The sequence below is a fragment of the Paramisgurnus dabryanus genome, chromosome 16, assembly GCF_030506205.2.
Source record: "Paramisgurnus dabryanus chromosome 16, PD_genome_1.1, whole genome shotgun sequence".
NCBI lineage: Eukaryota > Metazoa > Chordata > Actinopteri > Cypriniformes > Cobitidae > Paramisgurnus > Paramisgurnus dabryanus.
In genome coordinates, this window is record NC_133352.1 from 32,652,200 (window position 1) to 32,673,279 (window position 21,080).

General features: G+C 38.4%; 1 protein-coding gene and 2 non-coding genes across 10 annotated transcripts; 2 read left to right on the plus strand and 1 right to left on the minus strand.

Annotated features, from left to right (window-relative positions):
* Position 1: 1 nt before the first annotated feature.
* Positions 2 to 20,311, minus strand: brd8b (bromodomain containing 8b). 8 transcript variants are annotated; one of them, XM_065275265.1, is made up of 20 exons: positions 20,220 to 20,311; positions 19,696 to 19,792; positions 18,940 to 19,009; positions 18,783 to 18,832; positions 17,298 to 17,420; positions 16,638 to 16,718; positions 15,897 to 15,961; positions 15,332 to 15,474; positions 15,057 to 15,242; positions 13,565 to 13,664; positions 13,191 to 13,316; positions 12,843 to 13,027; positions 12,255 to 12,743; positions 8,158 to 8,360; positions 7,940 to 8,032; positions 7,795 to 7,863; positions 7,422 to 7,704; positions 3,318 to 3,410; positions 1,687 to 1,731; positions 2 to 790 (listed from the first exon to the last, which is right to left on the minus strand). In XM_065275265.1, the coding sequence occupies exons 1-20, from the start codon at positions 20,236 to 20,238 to the stop codon at positions 731 to 733; spliced, it is 2,580 nt and encodes an 859-aa protein (XP_065131337.1). In that variant the 5' UTR covers positions 20,239 to 20,311; the 3' UTR covers positions 2 to 730. The 8 variants fall into 8 exon arrangements, with proteins under 8 accessions (XP_065131337.1, XP_065131336.1, XP_065131341.1 ...); XM_065275264.1 differs by having other exon boundaries at positions 12,234 to 12,743; XM_065275269.1 differs by lacking the exon at positions 13,191 to 13,316 and having other exon boundaries at positions 12,234 to 12,743.
* Positions 19,439 to 19,511, plus strand: trnaa-agc (transfer RNA alanine (anticodon AGC)). The gene has a single exon. It is a non-coding gene; the product is annotated as a tRNA-Ala (tRNA).
* Positions 20,312 to 20,367: 56 nt separating the features above from the next.
* On the plus strand, positions 20,368 to 20,440 carry trnaa-agc (transfer RNA alanine (anticodon AGC)). Its single transcript has one exon. It is a non-coding gene; the product is annotated as a tRNA-Ala (tRNA).
* The last annotated feature ends 640 nt before the right edge of the window (positions 20,441 to 21,080 follow it).

The following is a 21,080-nucleotide window of genomic DNA, read 5'->3' on the forward strand; positions in this document are numbered from 1 at the left end:
GTTTTGTTTTCTTTGCAGACTGTCATGTTTTATTAAAACATTTCACAACACATTATACAAAAACACTGTACACAAAGCCCCTGTACAAAACTATATGTTCTTCCTAAACACACAGTTGCCTAATTTTCACTTGTAGCTTTGGAAACAAAAACTAAATATAATACAGAGGCCCTTTAAAGTCTAATCCAAAATTCAGTATTAATATTTTCCAGACAGAAAACGAAAGAGGTGCATTTTAACATCACCTCTATAGATAACAGTTTTCATTTCTATTGCTTTTACCTGTGTTTATTAGCTACTAACACATCACAAAGTGTTTTAATAAGGCGACAAAAAACTTTGTCTTAAACAATGGCTTGTGAAAGATTGACATTCTGATTTCTAACCATCCTGTGGTCATGATGGTAATACATTCCACATAAACATTAAATTGAACAATGCGATAATATCTCCTCCAAGCTGAAATGAATGTCTCGGACCGGTCCTGTTTTTCAGGTCTATGCATGGACTAGAAATAACGTTTTTTGTGAACGTCAAGGTTTGACCCGGGGGTCAAGCCCTTAAATTGCCTTTCGTGTAGAAGGAAATCCCTTACATCTGATGTCTGGTTATATAGACTGGATGTTTAAATACAGCTGCATTTGCTGAATCGAGCTTAACTTAGCCAGAACGTCTTAAAGAAACAGGACACCCGTTTTACTTTCTGTGATAGCTGAAGTGAAATTCTAGATCACTTTTTCATCTTCATATCTGCCTCAATGGCACTGCGACGCCCTCTGGTGCCTCCGTCCTGAAAGAGCAGAAGAGCAGGAAAGAGAAAACATCAAAGCGCAGTTTCATCTACTGCCCTAACACACCAGACCGTCAGTACTGAAAACTAACTGGCTATTACCTGAAACAGGAGCTTAGTTATGTGCTTGATATTACGAGCTAAACGATTCATTATAGGAAGATAGTAACATTACAAGTGTTACAAAAAAATGCTCAAACAGTTCTCGTAAAAGAACTCGTAAAACATATTTTACGAGTTGGCTTATTCATATGAATTCATATGAAGTTAATCGCGCAAAATTGTACGATTCTCATGAAAAAACAACAACGAAACCCAACCCCAAACCCCGCACCATCCCCAACGTCACAGGGGTAAGGGCATATCATACAAAAACTAACGAATGTGGTTGTATGAATTAATATAAATTAGCCAACTTATAAAATATGTACTATTATTAGTATTAGCATTGTCCATGTCTATGTCTATGACTCAAACTACTGATCCACTCGTTCAAGTGTGCTGTTGTGGTTGCATGTTTGTAAAGTAGGAAACGGAGCGATATTAAACCAGTTTTTAGTCTGTCTTTGGAAAACTCCAATTTTATGGAGAAAATACTTAAGGCTATGGTGTTCGATGATGAATTTGAACACGGTTTGTATTGAAGCATATTAAAAACACCACATATAAACAACAATAAATACATGATTTTTACATCAGGGGGACTTTAACGTTAAGTGTCATTGGTTCAAATCAATTCACAAATTCTGCCATACGAACCTGAATGTGTTTATAATCAAACCAATGCTGGAGTCATGGAGCAATCAGTTCTGACCAATCAGAGTGTTTGAGTGTAATTGTGTGTGTGTGTATTAGATAAGAGAGGAGGGGGAAACATCTTCAGCCTGGATACTTACAAAAAGAGAGAGAAGAAAAGCAGGAGATGCCATGGAGAGGCTGTCCTGTAGGACAAACAGCAAAGTGAGAAAAAGAGAGACCTACACATAAGTTTGCTAAATAAAAACCTATCCTATGAAAACTGACAGGCAGAGAGAGCAAGAAAGAGAGAGAGAGAGACGTGTACAGCTGAACACACTGTATAGGTGTTATTAACAAAACAACACAGCAGAGCAGACAGATACAATAATTGAACCAAATTATTTCTGATCATGAGATGAAAACATTAGATTAGGTTTGGGTGATATGAGAAAAAAAGTTAATACTGGAATTTTTCAAGGTGTAATGAAAGTCTCAGGATGTACCGGTGAAGTTTCAAAATCCAAATACCTTATATATAATTTCTTATATCACATTGAAAATTCCCCTGTTTGGTTGTGCAGGAACATGTTTTTGTGTTTGTCTCTTTAACTCTTTCCCCACCAGCTTACTTTACTAAATGTGTTTGTTAGCATGTGGTTGCACCAATTTGGCTAAATATACTATTGTCTCAGACTGTATTCGCACGAATCAGATCTATTTTTAAACACAAGCGCTCACTCTCTGTTGGTAAGGGACTAAGGAGCTGTAGCTTATTTGCATTTAAAAGGTACACACATAAAAACACAGCTTTTTGGGACCCAAATAGGGGCATTTTGGACATGCTATAGGAAATTATCTGTTGGGTATTTGAGCTGAAACTTAGACACATTCTAGGCACACCTGAGACTTAAGATTTTATATATATATATATATTGTGAAAAAGGCATATTTTTAAATAACCATGAAAAATGCCCAACCCAACATCAGATCATTGCTATACTACAAAAAAAACATTAGCTTTTCTAAATACAGATACACACAGATGAGAGAGAGGTGTTAGAACAAAGAGAAGCAACAAAGAGTAAAGATGGGATTGTGGGATGGACCGAGTTATAGGCGGATGAGGGAATGAAGTGTTTATGTTTGTGTCTTTTAAGCGACTGCCGTACTCCAGCATGAATTCAAATGGTAAGTATGGTGATGAAAATACCATCCAGTCATTTGAATGATCAGAGTCAAGATGGTATGAAAAAAATCACTTCTCACCACTGAACAAAAGCATGCAAACACAAAGCAAAACAATGGGACGACATGACTATGGCTTAACTTTGGTCTGGTGTGCGTTTCAAAAATCACACAGATACAAGAACCCATTACTTTCTTACACCGGTTAATATGCACACGATAATAACACTTCTGACCAGTTTCCCAGTAAGATTTATAACCACTGCACCATTCCAAAAAACATCACAATATTCTGTGCATGTAAAGACATTTGTGGCCCTGTCTGTGAATCTAGATCATCAAAGTTTAACTGAAATCATTGCTTTCAATCCTTGACAGTCAATATTAAAGATATAGACATTATTTTCACATAAATGTATTATCACAAAATATTATTTATTTTCTGGGTTTCACAGGCAGGGTCACATTTATAGCTACACAGTTTTACAGAAAATGTAACGAGTGCAAACCCGTGTTAAAATCATTGAGTGTTTGTGCGTCTCACCTGCGACACCCTGGATGTTCACCTCTCAGTGTGTGGTTTTTGTGTGTGTACATCACTGACCTTCTCATTTGTGTCTTGTTTGGAGTTGTTCCTTTTTCTTCTTGCTGGTGACTCTTGCTCTAAATGAGGGTCTTTGTGTGCAGGACTCAGGGTCTATATACGAGACTGTGTGTTAGTACGCTAACCCTACTGTCAGGGACTTTAGAGGTCACTTTGAATATGTGTGTGTTATCTGGTTTTGAGTTTTCTTTCTGTAGTGTTGGTATGTGTTTTGAAGGGCCGGTATGTACCCGTCTGTGCCACATTTCACCCAAAAACCAAAATAATAATAAAAAAATTATGAAGAAAATTTAACATGACACCCCTCATTTTCATTGCTATAATGGGAAAAATTCTTAAAGGGATAGTTCACCCAAAATTTAAAATTCTGTCATCATTTACTGTATACATTTCTTTGTTCTGATAAACACAAAGGCAGATATTTGTAATGTTTGTAACCGAACAGAACAGATCATCATTGGCCCTGTCCCAAATGGCTCACTTCATGGACTTTTGGTCTCGTGGCCTTAAATTGCGTGTGCTCACTTAGTCTACGAGTTTGTAGTGTGTCCCATCTGTCATTTTTACGCTTTGAAGTGTGCTCATCAGCGCCTCCTTTGCCCCCTTGATGTGGTCTTCAGCGAAACCCGCACTGCACTACTTTACCAACCCAGAAGTCCTTGCGAAAGAGCAATCAGACCAATCAGACGACGGAAGGGAGGAGTTCACACTGACGGGCAACTTCTCTACCTATTTCCTGTGTGACGCTAGAGTCTGTCCCAAAATACGATTCCGGTGCACCCACGTGGACTCGCATCAAGGGTCCCTAAAGTCTAGACTACATGATGTCATCAAAGTGTGGACTCTGAGGAGGACAACAAGTCCGGAGTGTGCCATTTGGGACAGGGCCATAGTGTTCTTTCTTCCTACTATAGAAGTCAATGGGGCTTTTGTTAAAAATGTTACATTCCTCAAACACAGATACATTCCTTATCTTCCTTTGTGTTTATCAGAACAAAGAAATGTATACAAGTTTGTAACAACATGATTTATATTTATGTGTTATAGTCATAAACTATCGTGTTCACAGAGGATAATATTATTAGCTGTATTAAAGATAATTTTCCCATTGCGGTAGTGAGAATTTGGGGAAATCTGTTTTTTGATCCCAGGGTGAAATAAGACACAGACTTTTCTCTGACAGCAGCAGATACTAAAATCAGTTCTGGATTAGCATTTCTGAGTTTATAACCGCACACGGCAACGTTTTTTTTTACGGACAGTGAAACTTTTTCCTGCGTCGCAGCAGTTTTGGATTTTAAATAAAACTTAATTCTGGGCCCTAGTGCTGAAACAACAATTTCAGTGCTACCCCGAAGCAGAAAAATCAATTTGTGAAGATTACCTTTGTGTATTACAACAATATGCAGTTCTTGGTGGCAAATCCACTTTGTGTGTATTGACGGCCATTAAGTCTGTAGCCAAAATTCATGATGACACCCTGGTTATGTTTGCTGATGCACAACCAGGCCACGTTCAGTGACTGCTTATTTTCTTCTGGTGTCAATCATTTTTACTTTGACTGTCCTATTACCAGAATTTTTTTTGATGGTTTTCTTACTTTCCAGTTCCCAAATGGATCCGACTCTGGGTTCTCGTTTCCTAAGCTGTTTCTCTTTCCTCTACACATCACTCTAGATGACTTTGTGGCTGCGTTTTGGTCAATCAGATCACAAGTTGGTCGATGCTAAATACAGGTGTAAACTCAGTGTGAAACGTTTTAAGCTCGTCCACTTTCGACCACATTCAATGGTAGTCAAAAACGCATTCGATCGGATTGCTTTTGTGGTGTAGACGCTCGTGGTCGAATATGTCGCGTACTCTGTGTCTACTGATCTAATGTGATGTACTGAGCACAATGTTTTTACGTCGGTCCTGACTTCTAGCCCAAACCCACAGTGTTCAGCATGGTCTTTAGGCAATCATTAATCGATAAAACTCTTTCACTTTTGTTTCATTTGCGTGTGAAAGTTGTGAGACTTATTTTAACAATTGCTCTGAAATATCCAAGAAAGCCCTTAAATATACAAAATATAAGCAGCATGTTTACTAACAACATAAGCAACGGTACTCTGACTAGGGGCGTAATGATAAATCGTGCAATTTGCTTGCTTTGCTTCTCAATGATTTATGGTGAATTAGCCGCTACATCCAAAAACCAGAGGGCGCTCTCGTGCATGAAACTCTACACACGCATCTCCAGGAAATTATATTGCAGTTCTTCAAAACTTTTCAGGTAATTTTATGATAATAAATAAAAAAAATAATAATAATATGTTTGACGAGTGTCGCTTTTTCAAATACATGTTATAAACGACTCAAACTCATAGTGATTTTAGATTGATAAGGACTTCCTCCTGATCAAAGAGCCGTAGCACATAAGGTACATAATATCACCTTTGCAATTGAAAGTTGATATCGGATGGGTATATTAGTATGTGTCGCGGTTTATCGTTACACCACTAATATTAGTGCGCGTCAACTTAAACCCGTAATTTCTCCCACTTGTGTTTTAATAACTCGTCCATAGACTATCCAGTATCCCAAGTATTCAGAAGACTGATTAAAACACCTGGTCTCTCTCGTCTACTTGTGATTCGATCGACCAAAACCTTAAAGGATTACTTCATTTCATAAAAAACAATCCTGATCATACACACTCCCTTGTCATCAAAGATGTTTGTCTTTCTTTGTTCATTCAATAAGAAATTAAATTTTTTGAGGAAAACATTAAAGGATTTTTCTCCATAGTGAACTTTAGTGGACGTCAACAATTTCAATGCAGTATAAAATTGCAGCTTTAACCGAGGCATAAGGGTCTTATCTAGCTAAACAATCATCCACAATCTCTCGCTCTGCACTAGCCATGTGACTTGCTAGCACGACCTTATGTATTACGCAATCACATCGAAAGGTCATGCATTACATATGTGAAACGCACACTTGCGGACCATTTTAAACAATAAACGACACAAATCAAAATCACAAAGACATTAAATAGTATCAATCCACATTCAACAACATCTGAACGCTCCTCTTTCTCCTCACTTGTAAACACTGGAGTGGTAGTTTTGCATACGTCATGCGTGACCTTTTGATGTGATTACATAATACGCAAGGTCATGCTGGTGGATCACCAAAAAAAAGAGGTGGTGGTTTAAAAGTGTATTTTTGTTTATTTTTTGGCAATGATGATCATTTCGTTAGATAAGACCCTTATGCCTCGGCTGGGATTAGGGACACAAAACGATTAATCGTGATTAATCTTTTGCAGAATAAAAGCTTTTGTTTACATCACATATGTGTTTGTAGATTTATATATAATTTAAATTATATATAAATATTTAATATATAAATACATATTTTGTCTTACAATTACAATTATACATGCATGTGTGCATATTTATATATACATAATTATTATACACAGTTCATACACATATATAACTTTAACTTATATACTTTTAACTTACATATAAATGTTTTTCTGCTACAGATTAATCGCAATTAATCGTTATGCATCCCTATTTGGGATCGTTTATAGCCCTTTGAAGATGCATTGAAACTGTAAACTGTTGAGGTCCACTAAAGTCCACTTAATGGTGAAAAATCCTGAAATGAACGTAATTTCATCTCAACTGAAAGAAGATAGAAATAAACATTTTGGATGACATGGGGGTGAATAAATGATCACAATATTTTTATGAAAGTGAATATTCCTTTAATCCAATCAAAACCCAAATCTTAATTCCAGGAGCCTTTCATGTCTTTGTATGAAAGCTGTTGAGGCTCTTGATTCCTGATAGAAATCTAAGCCCACATCCTAATGTTTCTAGATCCTATATCTTTCTTTAAACCTACATATTCCCTTCAATCAACTTACAAAGGGTCTTCTGAAGCCTTCCATTTTTTAACTTGTTCGCAGACACGTCTGTGCTTTTGGCGGCGTGAATGTATTGTGTATTATGATATTCATGAACCCCCAAACCTGCTCACCAGGATCTCTGGTCCACTCGATAGCGCCGGGTATATGTGGGTGTGTGACTGTACGTGTAAATCTCTAACCTTCTCGTTCGGGTCTTGTTTGCGGTTAGCCTCTCTTCCACGCAGACTCTTGGTGCCGATGCCCGATTCAGACGTCTGCATGATCAACTGCGTGGCTAAGAACTGCTGGATCTGTTCCAGGACATCTCTCTGCATTTCCAGGGCCATGTGGTACACGTCGTGATCCGAGCTGTTGTACATCACGGCGTTCTGAAACATCAGCATGATGTCGCGCTGAAACTCCGCCGTCGTACGGATCTGTCCCGACTCGATGTTCTTTTTGATAGCTGACAGATCCATAGGTCTGTGGGAGATTTCAGGATGAGAAGAAACATTATGAAACAGAAACACAGAATTATTAAATCTCATCTCTGAGGCAGTCTCAGTCGGGTACCTATGTACGATGCTGTGGTAACCGGGCGCGATGTCATCCGAGACCGGCTGCAGAAATACACTCGCATACCTGCGTGCATACACATAAAGATTAAAACACAAACACATGCTAAGGTATATAACCCCAGTATGAATAGCACGCTCACCTGTGATTGGCCGCTGCACGCCACACCAGCATAATGGCCTTCTTCCAGATCTTCTGAGCTTGCAGGGCTTCTTGATCTTCACTGCACATGGAACTGAGATTGAAGAGAGAATGAAAGACTTTATGAACTGGCTTGATAAGACCAAAATATACACACAAAAACTGCATTCATAAAACATCTTTAATCCAATCATAAGTGGTCACATGAGGTGCACTCACAACTGCGATGATGCAGGGCTGCTGGCTGTAGAGTCTGCTGTAGTGTATCGCTGAGAGTGACTACCATATCCATCCTCACTTTCACTGGCTGGAGGGTCCACTTCGGAGAGATACGGCCCATCTCCATCCCCATCTCCACAATCCTTCATCTCCATCCCTTCATCCACATCCACTTCACTGCCTCCATCCTCTTCCTTCACCTCCTACAGCATGTCAGAAAACAGAGCAAGCCATCAATCATAGAGAATCTACAGATGATGATTCATTTACATAACGTGTTTCACAGTGTGGGGGTTGAGACCGTTTGCGTTTAATGAGTTCATGGCGAGACAACACAACAGTACCAGGTACAGATGCGTAATACAGTGATGATTCAAAAGGAGCTATGAAATGTTCAGAGCTCTGCAAATTGATCATGAGATATCTGTTAAGGATTGTTTTTGAGAATAGCGTATGCTCATGCAAAATTACCGTAAATACAACTTGTAAAGTGTTCATGCTCTCATTGAACTTGTAATTACAAACTGTAAACTCTGAATTTTCATGGAGCTACCACTTGTACCACCTGACCAATACAATGTCACGTGGGAACACTTGCTGCTTTCCACTGCAGATTTGAGCAAAACTTTTGCGGTATTTTCTAAAAAAAAATACTATTGCAAAATGATGGCGTTTCCATTAATGGATGATATGCAACTGAAACATATTTTTTTATTCCAAACATCACGTCGACTGATGTTGGTAGGTTTACTTACATCACATCCACTGCATTACTTTTAACTGAAGAATACGTAAGAGTAGAGATGCGCGATAATTCGCAATGCGAAATCATTCGCATCTCGTCAGTAAAGCCGGTTCCTTGATTAGTAGTAAATCACCATCACCTGCTATTCAGATAAAGCGGCATTTACTACACAGAGCCGTAGTTCACTGACAAGCTGGGCCATATCGCACACATATCGCAGGTGATAGGTCTCCAATAAAAAAATGCGTAATTGCACCGATTGTCAGTGATCTACGGCTTTGTGTAGTAAAGGCCACTCCATCTGAAAGCAGGTGATGGCGATTTAATACTAATCGCAGAACTGGCTTCACTGACGAGATGCGCAATGACAATCACATGCGAAATATTATCCCTACGAAAGAGTATTATCCAAACATTAATGCCAAGGAAAGCCCCTTATACTTAGGGAGCAGCAAAGTAGTTAGGTGTTTCTGGGAGGTTTAAGGTACATACCGCGTCATCTTCAAATAATAATTGTGACCTACTTGCATCAGGTGACCTAAAAATGTGAATAAACTGTTTCCATCGCAATTTTGAGAAATACTACTTTTCCAAATTGCCTAAAAAAAACACCTCACGCGAGCGTATAAACATTTCTGCAATATATGGGCGTTTTTAAGAAATTGGCGTGTTTTTATTGGCCATATTTTCAATTTGCAATGTCAATTTGCGCAATTTGGCGAGTAATGGAAATGCAGCTACTGAAAATAATGCAACACGAGTAAAATATAATTATTTAGTAATATTTTTATTTAATAATTCTTAAAATTAACTGTTGTAAATTTAGACTAACGTGTTACCTAATAGGGTTGTGCGATATTGAAAAATAATGCTATATGCAGTAGCATGGTGCATCAGGCACTATCCGATACAATGTTGCGATTTATTTCAGGGTGCTTTCAATTGTATTAAAATGTATTAAAATAATTATATAACCAACATATGTTTCCTATTTCAAGGGAAGAAAGCATCACAAACAACTGGTGAAAGTGAACCGCCATGATTTACTGTTGCATAAAACAAATTAGACATTTAAACAATGCAAACAAATAAAAATAAATAAAATATCAAGCACGCTTATCCCAACTAACATCCATGTGCCAGATACTATATTATCCGATGTATTGAAATTAAATCTCATTTATTGCAACTCATTATGGGATGCATATCGCGATATTCACAATTACCATATTTCCCGCCGCCTTTTGTATATTGCGCAGCCCTATTACCTAACATGTTATAAACGCTACACAGATACATTTTGCAGAGTGAAATAGATCACTCAAAGTCTCAAGACGTCAATAAAATGCGAAATGTCCATCATTTTTAGGTCGCTTTTAAAATAAGCGCCAATTAAACGTCAAAGGTTGTAGTATAGAAATTGTAGCAAGCAAAACATGGCGACGTCACAAATGCAGCATAGTTTATATAATAACGATAGCTCTACAGTTGCATTTGTGCTTTTGACTGATGCTTTCATGCAAACTTAGCGTCTTCAAGCTAGTCAAAAAATCAAATCAAACCCTTGATATTGGCATTGCTAATGTTGTGCTAATCCAACGGTGTTTCAAAACCAAATTGTTATGTTTTTTTAATGGAATAAAACAAAAGATATTAGCAGATGCGCTATATCTGGCCTCAATAAGTGCTAGTGATGAAACGGTTTGAGAATTTAACATCACGGTTATAGTGACCACAATCAACACGGCTATCAATATTATTTTGGTTTTGCGAACAATTTCTAGAAATGCAAACCAAATGTAAAATTTATTTAAAAAAATTTGGGATTTAAATTCAGTCAGCGGCACCAGAACCTCCACTGTCATCACAAACACATGTAAGAAAACATCAATAAATGTGTTTGTCTCACGTTATGGCTTAAATTGGTTTTCGAGCTGTGACACTGGCATAGTTAAACGGTAATAAAAAAGACTCTGTAATACGAACTAGAGCTGTGCAAAAATCGGCAACAATTCTTGTGCGTGTTTAATCAATAAAGCTGCTTCCTTGATTAGAAGTAAATTGCCATCACCTGCTTTCAAATGGAGCGGCATTTACCACACAGATCTGTATTTCACAGAGAAGCTAGGCAAAACACGTTCATACTCGAGGAAAATCGACTCCGATAATCTATGCAATTTTGCCTAGCTTCTTGGTGATATATAGCCTGGGTGCCAGCCGATCTTAGCCCCGCCCACAACATTTTGAGAAACGGGAAGATCGGTCTGGGGTTTCACCGTTGAGGAGCTACTATGCGAGTTCCTCTGGCCGACGAATTAAATTGTGAGGGCGGGCTTTATACGATGATGGACAGATGATCAACAGTAACTTATCAACCACGTCACCAAAGAGCGCGTGTGTTGAATCTGTTTACAACGAAATGGCTGCCGCGGTAGAAATCAGATGTGTGGATTCTGACATTGAGTCTGTTCTAAAAGATATCGACAGAGCATTGATTTTAAAAGAAGAACAGAGAAACGTGAGCAAGGCATTTGTTGATGTTTTTGCCGTCCTTCCTACGGGATTCGGCAAAAGTTGTCGCACTTATGAAAGATCAAGTTAAAGAAGCAACTGAAATGGGTATCACGGCGATGCAACTCAGTGTGCACGACAAGATGGATATAATTAGCGGTCGTTGCCAGCTTCTTTTCGGAAGACCGGAATCGTGGAGGGACATGCTAGGCTCGGATATTTTTCAAGCAAACGTAATGGATATCGTCGTGGATGAAGTTCAACTAATGTACAAATGGTAAGAGATAGTCTTACTGTATGACTTAATGTGATATAAATGAAATGTTGTAAACATAGTAGGTGTTGATGTACGTTCGCTAACTCAGACTTGTAGTGTGTGTCATTGTAACGAAATAACTAGCAGTTCGGTCAAGCTGCAAATACGTCATTTCAACATACGTCTCACACGCCGTTGCTCTGATTGGTCGTAGGTCTATCCAATTGAGTGCAGAGGCATTTTTCGGTTGAGACACGCCTCATAATTATAGCTCAATGGAGCGGTATCAGACTCAAATTCTGACTAGAATTGAGTATGACAACGTCAGGCTAGGTGATATACGGCTTTGTTAAGTAAATGCCGCTCCATTTGAAAGCAAGTGATGGCGATTTACTACTTATCAAGGAAACGGCATTACTGATGAAACACGTATAAGACTTTTTTGCACAGCCCTAATACGAACCCTTGGACATTTTTATCATGATAAAAAAAAAAAGTAATCGGTACATCTGTAAGAACTGCTAATTATGAGTTTGGGTTAATTATTTAAGCTTGCCGACTTACTGCTGCTGTTATCACCAATACCTTTGCATCTTTCGCTGATGCCGAGCTGTCTTCAGAGTCCAAACAGGGTGTCGCAGTCTCCGGCTGAACCCAATCTTCCCCCTCACACTTCACAGTTGGACTCGGGGTTCTGTTCTCCTCTTGTGCCTCCTCCATCCCATCGTCCCCTTCTCCTTCCCTCTCCGCCTCCATCTTAACCTCAGAGTCCTGGCTCTGCTCAACATCAGGGACAGCCGTCACCACGGAGTCCTCCATTACCCCGTTGGCCACCTCTGGTTTTTCTGTTCCCTCAACCAAAACCTCCATTTCTCCTTGCACACCCACAAGGTCCGAGCCACTCTGTGGGTCCACTGGGACGGCATTCTGCTGGACGTCTGGCTCTGGTTCACCTGCTTTAAAAGTCTGGGACTCCCAAGGGCTGGAGAGATGTCCCCCGACCGCTGGGTCTTCACAAAGAGATAGAGCAGCTTCCACAGCAGCGGCATCCAGAGCCTCCACAGGGTCATCCACCTAAAACAGACATTTTTTACACATTTTTTGGAGACATTTTTGTCATTGTCATACATCGAGGTGTTTGTGGGATATTTTTTTTTAATAATGTGCCTATACCTTCTCCTCAATTATAGCGATGATGTCTCCAACCGTCTCTAGGTCCAGTTCATGAGCCATGTACGACACAGACACCACTGTGTCCTCCTCCACCAGCTCCGCTTCTTTCTCCTCAACTTCCGCTGGCGTGGACGAGCCAGCCATTACAGCCTCCGTCCCAGACCCTTCAGCGACGGCTGCTGCCCCTACATACACACATACGCAGCTTTTAACCTTCACCATGCTCTTCATAAAGCTAATTTCCTTCTTGAAGCGCTCTAAAAAGAAGCCCTAATAGTGTGCACATCACATGACACAAACATGAAACGACAACAGACTAACCGAGGAGAGGAAATCAGAGATAAAGACCTGCATTGGGCACAGAGAGGTGGTCTGGAGCTGGTGGGACCACCGTAGGGGGCTTAGGGGGTTCAGCACTGACAGGCTGTTGCGCTGGGATGGAGCTCTCCAACAGACGAGATAACGTAGGAACATCTGACATAGAGACACACACATGTTGCAATACAAACAGACACTGAAGCACAAAGCTACTTACACATTACTAAAAAAATACAGTGCATGCAGGACACGTAGCAAAAAATGCAACAGAACATAGCTACGGAAAACCAAAGTGACAAAAAAATGCATAACTAAAATACAATTTGTCTACTTAGTAAAAAAAAGAACATCTAAAAGGCACATTTAAAACAAAGACAAATATCTGTTAGTGTATGTGTGTTTACCGGCTGCAATGTCCTGATTGGTTGGCAGCGCAGCAGCTGCATGAAGCTCAACTCCATGCGAACCGTTACTCAAACCCGCGACCACTTCTCCTTCAACAACCTGATCAAAAGATACACACACAGTAAAACAGCACTTTATTGTGTCCAAACAAACATATTTTATTAAGATGTCTTCTATATGTCAATCACCTCAGTCATGTTATTGATTGGCTATCCTCTCTGCCTATGAAATGAGGATGATGCATGTTTCAGACTCTGTAATAAAATGTGCTGCGGCTTTATTGCTTATTTGTTTTTCCAGTTTAGTTTCTTTGAATGTTTTTTTTTTTTTTTGCATACATAGTATGTTTGGTCAGTATGTGTCCCATAAGCGGGACACCTTAGTTTACACCAATATTGTGCATGTAAATTTTAATCTATTATGACCAACTATATAGTGTTGGAAAGGTCTAAGAATGTAGTTTTAACAGTAATAAATATGCAGTGACAGTAATTTGTTAATTTGTGACAAGAGTATGCAACAAACCGTTGACACCTAGTGGTCGTTGTTGGTAAAACCACTAAAACCTAATTTTATATATAAAATATTTACATTACACAATTCATTACAATAAATGTAAACTGCTATTTTTTTCACCTCCAGACACTTCCGTGAAAAACATCAGAGTGTCTTCTTTAAAGGCACGGGACACTCCAAAATAGGCTAATTTTCCAGCTCCCACTAGAGAATTTTCTTTTTACAGATTTGGAATGCATTCAGCCAATCTCCGGGTCTGGCCGTACCACTTTTAGCATAGCTTAGCACAATTCATTGAATCTGATTAGACCATTAGCATCGCACTCAAAAATGACCAAAAAGTTTTGATATTTTTCCCATTTAAAACTGGACTCTTCTGCAGTTACATCGTGTACTAAGACCGACGTAAAATTACAAGTTGTGATTTTTCAGGCCGATATGGTTAGGAACTATACTCTCATTCTGGAGTAATAATCAAGGAATTTGCTGCCGTAACATGGTTGCAGCAGGCGCAATGATATTACGCAGTGCCCGAAAATAGTCCCCGTGGTAACTTTCAATAGCTGAGGACTATTTTCAGGCTGCATAATATCATTGCGCCTCCTGCAGCTGTAACTACGATGTAACTACAGAAGCGTCAAGTTTTAAATAGGAAAAATATCAAATCTTTTTGGTTATTTTTTTAGTGTGATGCTAATGGTCTAATCAGATTCAATGGATTGTGCTAAGCTATGCTAAAAGTGGTACCGCCAGACCCGGAGATCAGCTGAATGGATTTCAAAACGGTAAAAATAAAATGTTTCACTCTAGGGGAGCTGGAAAATGAGCATATTATCAAAGTGTCCCTTTAAAACAAGATTAGGCATCTAGACCAAAAAAAGCGAGTTATATTAATTTGAAGGTGTACATCACCTTTTCACCCACCACTCAAAAAGGGCTTAAGTTTGTATAATAAAAAACAATTCTCTGTCTTACCAGTCTAGAGCTGGCTGCTATTAGGCTGCCCTTTTTCAGTAGTTCAGACAGCAGCGGGGAAGGAGGAGGTGTGGCTTTTGGGTTAAGGTGCTTCTTCTGTGGGGAGTCATCCACCAGAGCTCCCATGGTTGACTCTTTAGGTCCTGTGACCTCTGATACAGGCATAAAGGTAGGCACCCCCTGAGCCTGGACCCAACACAGTGAACAGAGAGATAATGAGACACGAGACTTGGATCTAACTTTAACAGTTTAAGAAGATATGACGGCTCTCTGACCATGGAACTGACACAGGGCTCGTCTGTCATTGGCTGCGATGTGTCCGCATGTGAGATGTCCAAGCCTGGTGAACCAGAACCGGGTGGAGAACGTACGGTTACGCTGGGAACTCTCTTTGGTGTGTTTTTAGCTGCCTGGCGAACTAAAAAATAATAAGAAAATAATATTATTTACAGTTTTTGACATCAGTAAGGCAAACTGCCCAATGTGGCCAATCTGGTGATGCAAGTCCCGCCTTACAGTTAAAAGAACCAATCATCAATGGATAAAGACTGATAAAGACTAGTACAGAGTAGCAAAGTAGCAAAAAAGACATTGATCAAGCTGGTTTTAGTGCAACTTAAGCTTAAGAAACAAAAGTTATAGTTCAGTTGATTTCAGGTTTAATTGTTGGTTAGAAATGTGTTGTTTAATTGTGATTTTCAATATATCTGTCTATCCCCATTCAAAAAGACAGAAGCGTAGTCTTGCATGCCTAAAATAATACCATGGAGGCATTGGAAACATAGCCACCGAGTTGTGTGACTTTCCTAAAAAGTTCTGAAAGGAAAGTAAATCCCGCACCCTGATAGGCTGCTTCAGTCGCCCTCTTCTTTTGCTCCGCCTCCTCCTCTTCTTGCTTCCTCTTTCTGACAAGCATGAGAACACACACAATCACATATTAACAAAACACACACATAATAGCAGATTAAAGGGGACAGAAAATGATAAAACATTTTTACCTTGTCTTTGTTGAATAAGGGTAGTCTACCCGCATTCACTAACATCCAAAAAGTGCTAGACATGCTAAACATCTCGGTCTCATAGAAATTCCTCTTTTAGAAATGTGAGCCAGAAAACGGCCCAATCTGAAAAACTGATGCTTATGACATCACAGGCATCTTACTGCCCCTCCACTTTAAAATAATTGGCTACATTTTTTGAGTGGCAGCAAAGTCAACCAATCAGTAATGAGATTGCAAGTTAAGCCAGTAGGGGGAGCCAAATAGTTGCAAAACCACTTGTTTAAAATCCCCCACCCTAATAGAGCTATCTGAGAGAGGTTTTTAGGAAGCTTCTAAGGCATTACAGACCCAAACAAAAACATTTTTGTCTACATGTCACAACACAGAACAAGGATAAATACCCCATTCAATCATTCTATGTCACCTTTAACAATCTAGAGGTTTATTAATCTTGGTAAACACAATTTGGAAACCGGTTTAATAATAAGCTTAAAACATTTTGGGTTGTATTTAAAGATATTTAAAATTAAGTGATATGTGTGTGGTGAAGTGAGAGAAAGATGGGTGAAAGATTTCTCACAGCTCTATTTCTCCCCACAGCTCCTCTAGTTTAGGGTCCATATGACCGGCTTGGATCAAATCCACTTCTTTCTTTAGTTTTCTAAAGAGATAGATTACATAAATGTACATGTTGACACATCAGTTAACACATGAACATCTAACTTTATCTTTCACAATCTTAATTTAAACATTTGAAATTAATTTAATATGTATATTTTTATTGATGTATGTTTGTATAATGAAAAGTTAAAGGGGTAGTTCACCCAAAAATAAAAGTTCTGTCATTATTTACTTAATCTCATGTTGTTTTTTACCTGTATGGGCTTTTTTTATTCTGTTGAACACAAAATAAATTATTTTGATAAATGATGGTAGGCAAAAGGTTAACGGTACCCACTGACTTCCATAGTATTTGTTTTTCCTACTATGGAAGTCAATGGGTACACTCAACTATATGGTAACCATTATTTTTAATAGTCCCCTATCTTCTTTTATATTCAACAACAACAAAAAGCTCAAACAGGTTTAAAACAACATGAAATTGAATAAATAATGACAGAATTTACATTTTTGCCGTAACTGTCCCTTTAAAATGTAACTAAAAGCTAGAATGGCCATTTCACAGCTTTAAAGCTTATCATTTCACATGTTACACAGAAATACAGATAAAGATATGAACCTGTATTTCTCCTGTGTGTCTTTGATCAATCTCTTGAGTTCCTCGATCCTCTCCGCTGTAAGCCGACGGACAATCACATCCTCAATGGTTTCGACCACCTCGCCCTTCTCACCACGTTTGCGCCTGGAAAAAGCACCAGTATCATAAACTTTACACCAATACACCTTTGACATGGTTAACACCGCCTTGTTAACACAAATAATAACCAGAGTATAATTCAATATAACATATTCATTTTACTGCCTTTCATAAACATATATGGGCGATTCCCCAGACAGGTCTTACACTACTTAGAGACTAAATTGCATGTTTGAGGTGCCTTAATTTGAAAATCTCTTTCACTTACATATCTTAACATACACTCACCTAAAGGATTTTTAGGAACACCATACTAATACTGTGTTTGACCCTCTTTCGCCTTCAGAACTGCCTTAATTCTATGTGGCATTGATTCAACAAGGTGCTGAAAGCATTCTTTAGAAATATTGGCCCATATTGATAGGATAGCATCTTGTAGTTGATGGAGATTTGTGGGATGCACATCCAAGGCATGAAGCTCCCATTCCATCACATCCCAAAGATGCTCTATTGGGTTTAGATCTGATGAGTGTGGGGGCCATTTTAGTACAGTGAACTCATTGTCATGTGTCAAATTCTGACTCTACCATCTGAATGTCACAACATAAAATCGAGACTCATCAGACCAAGCAACATTATTCCAGTCTTCAGCTGTCCAATTTTGGTGAGCTTGTGCAAATTGTAGCCTCTTTTTCCTATTTGTAGTGGAGATGAGTGGTACCCGGTGGGCTCTTCTGCTGTTGTAGTCCATCCACCTCAAGGTTGTGCGTGTTGTGGCTTCACAAATGCTTTGCTGCATACCTCTGTTGTAACGAGTGGTTATTTCAGTCAAAGTTGCTCTTCTATTAGCTTGAATCAGTCGGCCCATTCTCCTCTGACCTCTAGCATCAACAAGGCATTTTTGCCCACAGAACTGCAGCATACTGGATGTTTTTCCATTTTCACACCATTCTTTGTAAACCCTAGAAATGGTTGTGTGTGAAAATCCCAGTAACTGAGCAGATTGTGAAATACTCAGATCGGCCCGTCTGCCACCAACAACCATGCCACGCTCAAAATTGCTTAAATCACCTTTATTTTCCATTTTGGAGTTCAGGAGATTGCCTTGACCAGAACCACACCCCTAAATGCATTGAAGCAACTGCCATGTGATTGGTTGATTAGATTGCTTTAATGAGAAATTCAACAGGAGTTCCTAATAATCCTTTAGGTGAGTGTATATCTGTGCCATTATTTTATATCAAGATGCACACAGTATTGTTTTTTGTAAGGTTTGTTTGTAAAAACTACTAAAATATCCTAATGTTACTAAGGCCTAGTCCTGGATTAATCTAAACCCTGTCTGGGAAACTGCCCCAATGTATGCTGAATATTACAGATGATGATCTGAGAAAGAGAAGGACTGACTTTGGGGCTTCTGTGGCTTCCAGCAGCTCTGAATACTGGGAGGCACAATGCTGTAGAGGTCACAGATATAACAAATCAATCAGCAAATCATTGACATTAATATAAAACTTTTATCTCTTATATAGCATATCACTCAGACTACTGACTATTGAATTACCTTCTGAGAGAACCAGTCCGGCGGTCGTCCAGACTCTGAGAAAGGCTTGATGGCTCTGCTTACAGACACCCTGACAAACACATTTAATGGTAACTCATTATTAAAAATTGTTTTGATACAATTAGGGATGCACTGATACAAAACTTATACAATTATTTTACCATGTTTGTCTATTTACTATGTATTTTGCAATAATATGATTTTCCTTGTCTCCACATAAAAAAATATAAATATTATAATATTAAAGTGTAGTACTAATCACTATAATATGCGGGAAAACTGTAAACAAAAATAACATCAAATTATTAAAATAGGATATTAATAAATATAATTGCATTATTTACTATAACATGATTTTCGTTTAGGAATACTGCATATATTAATTAAATTGTAAACATGTAATGTCACCAAAACTGTGACGTTAATTTATTCGGATGACCTCTTGTCCCTAAAGGGGAGCGCACTCGTTCACTGGGGAGGGGGGTAAACTTCCTGTATAGGGGGATTAGCTCAAATGGTAGAGCGCTCGCTTAGCATGCGAGAGGTAGCGGGATCGATGCCCGCATCCTCCAATTATTACATTTTTATTCAGTTTTTTAACACCACGAAAATATCTTAAAATTAATTACGTCTCAATCCAATGAAATATAAAGCTGTGTAACAGCCACTCGCGTGGCTTAAGGTTCCGAATTATGTAACGTTAAGCATTTTCTAGGCTTAATTTACTGATGTGATTTTTTGTGGATATACATTTACCAGTTTTGATCTCCGCTTCTCATCACAGAAGAGGCGAGACAGAGTTTCTCCCGAATAGACCAGGGTTCGGTCGGGCCCAAAGCGAGCATCTTGTGTTCTGTAGAGACAGTTCAATAATATACATTACACATTATTTACGTTTAACGCATAAAAATACAAAACGGGGGAACGTTTGTAGGGGGAAATACTGTTGAAACAGAAACCATCCATACAGTACACATCTATGGATGCATTTAAATAAAACAACATGAAGCATTTATGCAATTACGTTTTATAGTTTGCTCCACAAAAACAGTACATTTGTACAAAACTAGAATGAAACGTGTATTTATAACGTAAGCACAGATCGTCATTGTTATCATGTAACGTTAGCAGATTAGCACAAGCAATCTGCTCAACACGGCGTAATCAAAAGCGACAGCCTCTTTATTCACGTAAAGTAAAACGTAAAAGAGTAAAATATAACATGTAATTTGATTCTGGACTTGCTGGTTCATATGTTAGAGAAATAAAACAACACTTACTTCCCACTCCAGTCGACATTTTCGCCGCTGTGATAACAGGACGCGCGGTTTGTTCCCCTAATTTCCGCCGGTACTGTTATGATGTAACACCTAGATGAGACATGACATGTGTTACACAAAATTCTTTCCGACACTTCAATTGCACATCGGGGGATTAGCTCAAATGGTAGAGCGCTCGCTTAGCATGCGAGAGGTAGCGGGATCGATGCCCGCATCCTCCAATTATTACATTTTTATTCAGTTTTTTAACACCACGCAAATATCTTAAAATTAATTACAATTATTTATTCACAATCATGAAGACAATTAAAAGAGATAAATTCCACAAAATATTATAAATTGACTTTTTTCATTAAAACGTATGAAATACTGTGGAACCGTTTGCTAATATCCTCCTGGGAACCATAAACAATTTCTAGATTTTTTTCTTTTAAAAATTAAGTGTTGAGATGGTAACAAACACATATCAATAAACACTATTTTTTAATTTATGACATGTCCACTATAGTACAAAACATATTTTGTTCTGAATGTTCTGAATTGTATCCATCTTGATTTAATTATCAAGTTTGTTTTTACATTCATTTTTGTTTTCAATTTCATTTTCACCACAAAGTGCTATTAAAGGTTAGTAGTTTTAAATTACATATTTAATCCAAGATGAAATTTGATGTATCCTTTTTACTCCTTGAGGACACATAGGAACATGTTGCTCTTATTCCTTATGTGGCACTTACAATTGGGATGAATTTGTTAATGCACAATGAACTAACATGAACAATTGTATTAACATTAACAAAGATTAATAAATGGTGATAAACTATATTCATTATTGTTGGCTTATGTTAGTTAATGCATTTA